Genomic DNA, 11,480 nt, shown 5'->3' on the forward strand with positions numbered 1-11,480 from the left:
TGCGAGTGCAGGCCAGTGAAGTGAGATCAAGCCTTTTTCACAGATGCTATTTTAAACTCCATTTTCACCCAATCCCTTAACAGCTGATTACACATGTCAGGACCAGACAGCTTCTTGCACTGCAAACCTGCACTCGTCTCATTTTTACGGTCATTGTGTGACGCATCTCCAGACTGAATCCCCCAAAGTCTCTTAGCTCTTAGTGGTTTAACATTTAGGATAGAGAAAAGATTTTTACAAGACTCCTGTACTGTTGTCCGGATAGTGTGTGTATGTTAGGCCTATATGGGAATATGCACCCACACAAATAGGCCTACATGTCTCATACATATTAAATCTATGCATGCATGTATTTTACATCAGCACTTATGTTGCCAGATGTGTATGAGTGTTTGAAGTGGTTGAAGGCTGCTCCATGAGTTAATGGAAACCCAGAGGGGTCCATATCAATGAGGGTTTAGCTTGTCCCCCCCCATTAGCAGCTGTGCTAGCCTCAGCACACTGTCAGTTCAATAGTGAAAGGTTAAGACCATGGGACATTGCCAAATGACTGAAGGCCCCACAGGTCCTCAATCTGCAATGGAAACATGGAGCAGTGAGCATAATTATAGTGTTTTCAATGCAATTTGTGCAAATATGCATGAAATAATAATGAGTGTGATTCTATTCTCTGTTGATTAGTTAAAACCCCTGCATCAGCATCTAACAGTGAGAGTGTTCCGCACATGCTCAGTGTGTTGCTGTATGTGCACATTTATGTGTATGTTTGTAGCCTGATTTCCATGTTTGATCTCATTCAGATTCAAGAAGAAATAATACACTTGGAATCAGTGAAACAGTGGAATCAAATTGCCAAGCATACTCACAAATGAACAACAGCAACAAGGTTTCATAAAAGAAGAAAGATGCTTCTGTTGTCCACCTACCTGTCGTGGTCCCGGCCGACGCCCCAGACACGGATGTTACTGATTGGCTGAGAGTGGAGCAGGCTGCGATCATCTGGGTCAACCAGGGTCAGCATGCGATCCTGAAGCACCAGCAGCATCCCTTTACCCTGTAAGACCATAGATGAGGATACACTGAGCTTAGCTCACAACCCAGGATGGCCAGGACCCCCCAGCGGATGGAAACGGTGATTAAAAACAAAGATAATTAGAAGAAAAGCTTCTAAACTTCTTGCAACATGTAGACATGGTGCAAAAAGTCCTCTCCTCTCTCTGGTATACATACTGTGTGCTGTATGTAAGCTGTATGCTGACACACTGACCTCTCCCCAGACACCGGCTGAGTCTCGTATGTCCCTCCTGCAGTAGGACAGCTGTCTGATACAGTGGTGTACGGCCACACTGCTCCTCCCCTCACACAGGTCCTGTTCTGCCATCTCCACCCAGCCCAGAGATCGCACTGGAAATGACTGGAAGGAAGGCAACACATCGATCAGGTGGGTTATAAACAAGCCAGATCATCTAAAACCACTTTGTAGCAATTAAATAAATAAAAACGCACTTTGTTTGAAGGCAAACATATCACCGAAAATCCCCCATTGGACAGGAAAACTGTGTATGTACACAATTAGGGCAGTATGTTAGCTCAAAGTTGAACTGAGACTCTGAAAACGGTGATGGATGATGACAAACAAGCAGTTTGGGTAATAATAAGTTTGACTAATCTGTGAAGAACTAATAGCCGAATGCAGCAAAACAAGACCCAAGTTGGAATAAACTGGGACTTTCCTTTAAACCTCTTCAGATCAACCTATTTTTAAGCATGTTTTAATTCTAATCTTTAACTTAATTAAGTATAAGAGGCCACACATACTTACACATTAACACAGAGGCACAGTAACTGAAACAAATTCCTCTGAAAGTTGAATTTGGCTTATAGAGGTACAGTACAGTCCGCCGTGACAGCAACTGTACCATCACAAGCCAGCCATCAAAGCAATAACTGAGAGAGGTTTGACTGGGGAAGACAACACATGAAATATGAACGACTGTGTGTGTGTGTGTGTGTGTGTGTGTGTGTAGACTGCCTCAGGTCAGCAGCTATCACCACGCTCTCTCCTCTCTTCCTTAACTCTTTCTCTTTCACCCTCTCTTGCTCTTCTATGCTGAGGAAAACCTCAGGACAAATTCCTCAAGCCCTATAACAGCATGAAGCCAACACACACACACACACACATGCAAGCACAGACACACACAATCTCACATCATCTCCCTCTTTCTTCTGCTGACCACATTATTCTCCCTTGGTTTCTTCCTCATTAAACTTTCACACAGCCTGAGATCAGGTCTGAATGCCCACACTTCTCTCCTGTGTTTTTAGGTCCCTCTGAGGCATCGAAATAACTCCAGTTTTTCTTTCACTTGAATCTGAATTAGTGAAAATGTGCATGATACTTTTGGTTTTGGAATCTAAAATATGATGCAACATTCACCATCACTTTATGCCTTTATGCAGTATTTGACTTTTTAATGTTGGATTAACATGTGCTTTGCAATAATGGTGTAATAGTTTACAATCAAAGACGTCCATCAAACTCTGCAATTTTCATTTTCTGTTACGATTCCAGACAAACCTGACCAAGAGATGATGACGGTCTGTTTGTCTTTTTCCCAACCTAACTCTTTCCTTTACTCAGCTCATCCATTTATCTGCTCCTACTTTCATTGCGATCATCCCACACGTCTGCTGGTCGAGCCTTTTTATAAGACATTTGGCTGTAATATCACTACTATGAATATACGCTTTCACCACAGATTAGTTCACAAAGCCACCACTGAGTGGCGCTGCAGCATACAGAGAGGGAGAGAGGGAGAGAGAGAGAGAGAGAGAGAGAGAGAGAGAGAGAGAGAGAGAGAGAGCCTGGTGACTTCTACTCATTAATAAATAGATGATTTGGTGAAAGGCTGATATTTTGTTCAACAGATAAGGTCAGACTGACTTAACAGAGGAATATGTGCTGATTAAACGTTAGAGATATAGTATAATCATTTAGGATCGTATCCTGTGTTACTGAGTACTGAGTCTGTGACAGAGTTCAGCCTTTAGCAATGAATATTTATGATTTTGTAAAATAAGAAGTCCCAGCAGATGACTGTTCTTGGCCACACCGTTAATTCATTCACACATATTAAGCATGTTGTTGTCATGTGTTGTCACGGTCTTACCATTGCCTCTGGATCAGAGAAGGTATTGTTGAGGTCCACTGTCTCCAGCTGGGCTGGGGGGCTGCAGAGAAACATCAGCCACAACAGATAGTCACAGTTAAGTCTTACTGTACAAACCAGCACGTGAAAAAAACATGACGACTCAGGCTTTGCTGCACAAATCTAGCTGGAAAGATTACACATAATTCTCTACTGTACAGTGCATCTGTGTGCATTACTTGAGTTTAAGGGAAGCATAGCGGAGGGTAGCCCCTTCAAACGCCTTCAGACTGGGATCTGGATAGACTGGATAATCCTTCAGCTCCTGGAGCAAAACAGACAGACAGACAGACAGACAGACAGGCAGGCAGGCAGACAGACAGACAGACAGACAGACAGACAGACAGGTATTCAGAAAGAGAGGCATTAATGGATATTGGTGAATAAATGACTGAAATGGAACAATGAAATTGTAATATTGGCAGATTGTAATATTGATTTCGAACTTATTTGATCTATTTGCTTTGTCATAACTGAAGAGGATAATACTCATTTTAACTTAATATGAGAGATTTTAATCTTTGTTGAATAGGCACTTCAGACCGGACAGGCATTACTGTGTGCTCACTTCAATTTAATAAATGCAGCGGTGAAAGCAGAGATATAGTGATAACACTTTAGCTTTTAGGGGAAAATGCAGACTAAAGTCAGCCATGCAAAATGTTCCTCTGATGAACCAAAGCTAGGTGACTGTGATATGTGATTTAGACTCAAAAGTTATATTTTGTACCTGCTGCTGCTGATGGTACCAACAGCCACACTCATTATACTGAAGGAATATGTCACCCTATGCAACAATATAGACCAATAACACATGAAATAATATGTTTTCCTTTAGATATTAAATATTTCAATAAAACCAGAAAAAATATCACAAAAATGTATTTGGACTCTTACAGAGGGAAACTATTGCAACAAGTGAACACCCAAATAAACGTGACTCACGTTGGCTGTGCAGGTGGTGATGTTGAGATTTGGTCCAGAAGAGGTGACATCATTGGAGGGGGTGGAGGAGGAGGAGGAGGAGGAGCCAGTAGGTGAGGGGACCGGCTCCACTGAGCTGTCAGATATCAGACTGCTGGGGCGCTGTGGGAGAGAGAGAGAGAGAGAGAGAGAGAGAGAGAGAGAGAGAGAGAGAGAGAGAGAGAGAGGGAGGGAGAGAGAGAGAGAGAGAGAGAGAGAGAGAGAGAGGGAGGGAGAGAGAGAGAGGGAGAGAGAGAGAGAGAGAGAGAGAGAGGGAGAGAGAGAGAGAGAGAGAGAGAGAGGGAGAGGGAGAGAGAGAGGGAGAGGGAGGGAGAGAGAGAGAGAGAGAGAGAGAGAGAGAGAGAGAGAGAGAGAGAGATGCAGCATGAGACAAACACAGATACAGACTGTATGTTTGCCAGTTATAGTATCACCCTTTGATATAATTGAGATTTCTCTCTGACAACAGCTACACAGGAAATGTCAAAACTGTGGTTAAACTTTTCTTTAATTCGCTATAATTTTACAATTATGTCTTTCAAAACTTTTCTACATCTTGATAAAACAATCTTAACTCAACTTACGAGCTTTTTCAATCACATCTCACGCTGACTGAGACTCGATTAGGTGTCCGCTATTAATTACCAGCTCTTTTGATAATACAGTAATTTTTAAGAAAAAACAGTCAAAATTCTCAGATTCCAGCTTCTTAAATGCGAATATCATCTGTTTTTTGACTCCCCTGTGACGGTAAACTGATTAACTTTGGTTTGTGGACATAGAGGTGTGACTGCTATTCCACATGACAATATCATAACTTTTCTTTAATTTCCCAGATCAAGGCTTCAGTATTTGACCTTTCACTCAAAGCTGGAGATGTAGGTTCAGCTTAATAATGCTTTTCATCAATGTATATGATTTGCCATTACAGTTGCTGTAAATTTCATAGATATACTTTACATATCTACCTGGGCCAAAGTGTGCTTCCTCACAGAATGGTGTGTGTGGATATGCAGGTGTCTGAATCTCTTATATCTCTTGAACACGTAGCACTATTCTCATTGATTTTCAGCAGAATAAAAAACATTCCTCAGCTACAATAAAGAATAAATGCTAGTACTTCAATAACTCAGACTGGTTAAACCTGGGCTTGTAGCTTTGAACGTGTAAAGTTAAATTTAAATATGTTTGACCACGAGGTGTCTTAGGTCTGTGGGTCCTCTCACCTCGCTGGGTGGCTTGAGGGAGTCCTGTGGCTCCTGGTGTGGGTCATGCTCGGTGTCTGGCTCAGTGCTGGGAGAGGTGTGCCGGTTGCCAGAGGCAACAGGTCGGTGGTACTGCGTGGTGCCGGTGGGGATGTGCCAGAAATAGACCTCTGACGAGTCTGAGATCTCCCGCCAGCCTGGGGGCAGGTCCCCATCACCCCATACGTCTGCTGATGGACGACACAAACATATATATTTGCATGTATGCTCACTGGCGGCACAAACACATGTGACTGTGACATATGCACACACAAAAGTCACACACACACACACACACACACACACACACACACACACACACACACACACACACACACACACACACACACACAGGGGATGGACATGGTACATTTCAGAGATGGTCAGCCTGTCCCTGCTTAGTTTCTGTTGTCATAGCAACTCTGGGGCTCATCCCCTGTAGCAGGACCCGCAGGGCGGCAGCATCTCTCCCTCCCTCCCTCCCTCCCTCCCTCTCCTGGTTTTCTTTACCCTGTCTGCCTTCTTATATTTCTCTCCATACTCTCACACTCTCTATTGCTTTGTCATACATCCCAGGCAATCATCGCTTGCTAAATCCAGCTCTGCTTTTTTCTCTTTCCTTCCTTTTTCACACCCAGCTATCTGCAGTATCCGATCCCTCTGCCCATCCTAATCACTCTCTGCGCCATAAGGTGGCTCACAGGGGCCTTAAAGGGTCCAGCAGTATTGCTTGCTTGCTTAAGAAGAGGTTTTTGGTAAATTTCCAGATCAGACAGTCTGTGGGAGGTAGAAGGAGGGGGAGAGAAAGAGGAGGAGTGAAAGGAGGGTGTAACAGAGGCATGATTAAAGGCTGATACAGAAATGTCACTTTTCTCAGATGCAAAGACCAGCACACACATATCGAACCTGTCTCCCTTGGAGTCTGAGGAGAGGGTGTCTCCTGGGACAGGGTGGTCCAGCTGGAGTCTTCATCCTCTGATGGAGTGTCAGGAGTCATGTCCATTCTTAAGCCCACTTTAGGGAGCCCAGTCTCTGGTTCAGGATCTGGTAGAGCAGGGGGAGCCCGGCTCCTGGTTGGGGTGTTCCTCTCTGCAGCGCGGGCCTGTTTAGGGGACGAAGGTGGGTACTGTTGCAGGAACTGGTTCTCATTATTGGGGTGCAGCTCCACCTTGATCACCCGGGGCTGGGAGCTCCGAGGAGGCTTTGCAGGACTGCGTGGACTGGCCTGAACCTGAACACAGAGCTCCTCTCTGACCTGAGCTGGAGCCTGGTTCTGGTTGTCTGGGATCCACTCTGGGCTATTGGTGGAAGAGGAGGAGGTGGAGGAAAGAGGGGCTTCCACCACCACTGGTAGAAGGGGCTGTCTTGGTGTTGGTGTGGGGTCATCTTCCTCCTCCTCCTCCTCCTCCTCCACCACTGGCTCCACCTCCTCCTTCTCCTCCTGGCAGGTCTGCTTGCTGCTGGTCTTCTCCTCCTTCTGGCTCTCCCTCTCCTTGGCAGGGCTGGACTGCTCCTTCTCTGGGGAAGGTTGCTGCTTCTTCTCCTCCTTGTCCTCTTTCTTTCCCCAACTCAGGTCCAGATCCCAGCCTTTCTCATGGTACTCCAAGAAGCTCTTGGTCCTTCTACGGAACGGGGGCAGCTGTGAGTTGTCTTTTCCAAATTCTAGCCAATCAGAAGTGGGGTTATTGATGAGGTCGTTGTGAATTTTGCCCTCCGTGTTGGCCCTGCTCAGCTCCAGCTGCTGACTCTCAGCTCGTCTCTGCATGTTGGCCCCATTCTTGGCTAGTTTGGGGTTGGTTGTATTAAACAGTGAGGAGGAGGAGGAGGAAGAGGAGTAGAGGGCAGAACTTGAGGAGGACTTGGTGGGGAGACCCCTCCCTCTGGTTACAGGTTGGTTTTTAGAAGACAGAGCCAAGTTGTCACTTATCCCCATGGCGCTCCGCACGCTGGTCATCGTGTACCTCTGACGGCTCTTTGGTAAGGTGGCCGAACTGCCGGTTTCCATGGACTCCTTTATGACATCTCGCCCGAGCAGCTGGTTGTATGATGAGCGAAGGCTGAGGGAGGTGGGAGGCGTGGCGGAGGGGGCGCTGCGATTGGCCAGACCCACACTCGAAGGGGAAGAGCCAGAGCGGGAGAGAGGAGGAGTCTGTACTGACATCATGGCTGACAGGATATACACTGGCGTGATAGAGCTGATGAGAGAAGAGACACAGTGTGAGAAGTCATGTGACAGTATAACCTGATGAGCTTCACAATACAGACCAACTGAAACAAACACATGACATTAAACACAGCATTTATGATAAAGATCCTTTAGGATGGATTTATGGTTGGTACAAAGGGTTATCACAGGACTCCACATACCTGCATGCTTTATAGTTTAGCATCAGATTTCACTTGCTGATAGTACCAGTGAAGGCGCAGACTGATCTTCAAAGGTGTTTAGCCCACATCGTGCTTTAATTATATTTCCAACAGTATCAATGTTTACATTGTCTATTTTGTGATACAAAGCAACAGCGGGCTACAACACACTTATAGAACTGGAATTACATGAAGGCAACTTCTGTTTTGACATGTTTGTCACTGAACAAGAGACTGCTGTGCCATTACTGTGCAGCTGCTGACGTTCCTCCGCTAACGGTGGAGAGCAGACGATCGAGGGGGATCGCAGTGGAACGCTACTGTGTAGCTACAGCAGCTAAGTGAGTAATCCTTAATCCAAGTATAGATCAACCTAAATATGTTTGGCACTGCAATGATGCAGCACATCTGTGATGAGCTAATATCAGCCAGTTCATCAGCCTGGCCGATGTATCAGTCAGGCTCCAATTCATCTGTCACTTAATGCATTCAATCAAGTTAATTTTAATTAATTGAGCTTCATTGTCATGGCATGAAGATCTGAACATAAATGAAATCCAAATACACTGAGATGAAATTAAATAATTAAGTAAATATGCCACAAGAAGTAGATTCTCTGGGTGTTTTCCTCCGTGTCTCTTCATTTGTCTTGAGCATCATCACAGAGGGGTGACATCATCAGGTCCAGTACTGTGTCACTCATTTCTCTGATGTTACAACTGAACATACAGCTGATAAAACATCTTGCTCTTTGCTCTCTCTGGCTGCAGTACAGTCAGTCTCAGGGGCTTTTACTGATACACTATGGTTGAGCTTCTTTTCCAGCCCCATGCCCCTTTTACACATAAGGTGTCACTGTTGAAGTGTTAAAAAACACTGCATCAAAGTCATGTAGCTGGATTGCATTTGCATGATATTGGGAGTGAGTCAGACCCTCGATGTATTCATCCAGGACTGACATTCAAAGCAGGGCTGAGCAGTAAGCCAGTCTGTGGGGAGGAGAAGTGGCAGCCAGCTCCTGCTAACTAGCTAGCCGTGTCTCTTTTATCTCTGGGTGGATCAGACCTGTGATGCAGAATACAGACAGATGGATGGTAACAAAGGCAGTGGCAGAGAATCATTTTGATCGCAAGACGTAGCACATGTATAGGTTGCGTCATTTCTGTTTTTGAATGATTTCATTTGGCTACAACCTGTGGAAAGCTGGTGAACAGCTGAACACAGGTAGAAAAACATATCCAGGCACGCAAGCATAATGCATAAACATCCTGTCCACCAATCATAAACACACACACACGCACCTTAACAATGCTGCAGGCATCATCAGCGCCTTCTCCCAGAAACATGGAAAATACAAACGCAGCAGATTTGAAAGCACGATAAGATCTTGGGAAAAGACAGAGGCAGGGTTTTGGAGAAAGCAGAATCCCTGGGCAGTGCACTTTGCTCATGCGGGGCCCCTATCGGCTCCCCTCTCCCTGTGAGGCCGTCTTGTTGTCCCTCTGTCACTGAGCCAGACAACCACAACAACCTGTTTGTGCTGAATCTGCGCTCACGCTCCAGGCCTGTGACTCAGACACAAACACACCGTCAACAGGTACAAACTACCTGCACTGAACGCTGCGGTCTGATCGGAGTACCAGCTATTTTCAATCAGCAATGCTTATCACTATTGTCACATACTGTAAATACTCTGCAACCCTAATATTTATGACGTGTACCTTCACTAATGGACCATATTGCCACCTGGATGTTGCGGCTTTTAAAAACCTTTCAAAATAAGACGATGTCTAACACGGACTGATTGCAAGCTAAAATCCTCAAAAGCTGGACATAGCAGCTTTCCACCCGACAGCTACAAATGGTGCGTGTTGCATGACTCAGAGGACGATTACACATCTTGACACAACCTCCAAAAGCTGACAAAGAGTAATAAACAAACAGCATTTCAACATTTCCCTCTCTCACATTTCTCTATACAGCATCTAAGAGTTGCAGACAAACTGGATCATGTAGACACCCCCCCCAACACTGACAATGCAGCCAGATATCCATTAGTTAAACAAAGTGGGGCGAGGACAGGATGAGAGGGGAGTGGGGAGGAGAAAAGGATGGTTATTAGAGGGAGAAAGCGAGGAGAATGACACAGCAGTTTGCAGGACAGTGGGGCACAGTCAACACACAGAGGTAGTTAAACTGTTGTCCTCAATAAATCTGTTGTGCCCTCCAACAGCAGAGGTCATTCATGGGATTTTAGCAGCTGCTCACGGGACAGAGTGTGACCTGGATACTAATAAATCAATTACGTCTCCTTAATCGTTTTGCTTTTTGTCTTGTTGCTCCTCTTCTGCCGCTTGCATTACAGTAAAGCCAAGTGATGTATGGCAGAAAACAAGCAAATCACACAAGCCATGTCTATAGCTTTGCTCACATGATAAACAAAATGAATAAAAATAAAACTTGTTGACAGACAATGCTCCCTCATTTTGGAGCAAGGTCTCACAACAGGATCCTTATTGGCTCTAGTTGTTTATACTGTCTGCTCACCACAGATTGACAGTGTTTTCACCTGAAGGTCACCCTAAAGAGGAAGATCAAATCCTTGTAACTTCACATCAGTAGTGTGCTTTGCAGATTCATCGTCAGTTATTAACAGAGGTCTCGGCCTGTCGGAGGAAAGCATCTTTGATCAACTTACTCCCTGTAATGGCAGGCCTCTCTCCTCAACTCTGAACTAGGCTACCGCTTCAGAAATGAGGTGCAACAGATGAAAGCACGAGCTGGGGAGCAAATGAACTTGAAAAAGTCGATGATGTCATGGGTGGAGTATTCTAGCCCCTCGTTTCTCGCTGCCACCTTAATAAACTCCCTCTCTGGTGTACCAGAAACAGCGTTAGATCATCTTTAAATCCACAAGAACGCCGAGGATGCATAGGTGGAGTTGCCAATATTGCGGAAGCAAAGCTGTCGATATGTGAGACGCAGTAAATCTTCAGCATCCAGCCCCTCTCGCTTCAGTCCCATCAACACCACCACCGCCACCACCACCGCCGCCGCACTGGGAGGGGAGCGCATCCTTTCGAGAGCATCTATTTACATCCACTCACCGCTCTTCGGTCAGCCTCCAGGCTTCTGCGCCGCCGCTCCCACGACGACACAGGCAGTAGTGAGCAGGGCCGAGGTCGACAGCCGCTTTTAAGTGCCAGTCCGCCCCGTAGCTGCAGCCGGCCGCCCGTATTGGATCACATCACATCATCTGCCCTCCCAGCCCGGCTCGGTGCTCGCTGGCGGTCAAGCTGCGTTTTCTCTCTGCGCCAGAGGATCCCGGAGCGGCGCGGCGCTGTGGAGCTCCCTCACACAGCCGGCCAATCAGAGCCGCGGACGCAGGACGCTCGGCGCACGGAGGAGACGCAACCATAATAAATCTACCGGTGTTATTTTGCAACTCAGGTAATGAAATCACACCTCATCGGAGTCTGACGTCATGCGGTAGTCTGAGGAAATATGGTTTCTAATGCTGCACATGATCACATCTGTCCCCGGAACACACTTCCTGTTCTCTGTAGATAAATATTGTATGAGGACGGACTCAAAGCGGTCCTGAAACTAATGAGGTTACCATCTGTAAGGTTATTTCCATACAGAGAGAAGAGTACACACTGCAGGGTAGACTTTAGTGCTGCTTAATTAAAATGAC

General features: G+C 45.8%; 1 protein-coding gene across 3 annotated transcripts in view; it reads right to left on the reverse strand.

The window, feature by feature from the left end:
• The window catches only part of apbb2a (amyloid beta (A4) precursor protein-binding, family B, member 2a), a 38,107-nt gene extending 27,011 nt beyond the window's left edge, over positions 1-11,096 (reverse strand). The window contains exons 1-8 of one of the 3 annotated variants that reach the window (XM_076739792.1): positions 10,891-11,096; positions 6,323-7,611; positions 5,399-5,604; positions 4,155-4,295; positions 3,389-3,474; positions 3,171-3,231; positions 1,268-1,414; positions 927-1,054 (exon numbers count right to left, since the gene is read on the reverse strand). In XM_076739792.1, the coding sequence (XP_076595907.1) occupies positions 927-1,054; positions 1,268-1,414; positions 3,171-3,231; positions 3,389-3,474; positions 4,155-4,295; positions 5,399-5,604; positions 6,323-7,580 (2,027 nt within the window). In that variant the 5' untranslated portion in view covers positions 7,581-7,611; positions 10,891-11,096. Of the gene's footprint in view, positions 1-922; positions 1,055-1,267; positions 1,415-3,170; positions 3,232-3,388; positions 3,475-4,154; positions 4,296-5,398; positions 5,608-6,322; positions 7,612-10,890 lie in introns of those variants that run through there. The other 2 variants (XM_076739791.1, XM_076739793.1) reach the window with 2 other exon arrangements.
• Between the last annotated feature and the right edge of the window lie 384 nt (positions 11,097-11,480).

This window comes from Chaetodon auriga, chromosome 9 (genome assembly GCF_051107435.1).
Source record: "Chaetodon auriga isolate fChaAug3 chromosome 9, fChaAug3.hap1, whole genome shotgun sequence".
Taxonomy (NCBI): Eukaryota; Metazoa; Chordata; class Actinopteri; order Chaetodontiformes; family Chaetodontidae; genus Chaetodon; species Chaetodon auriga.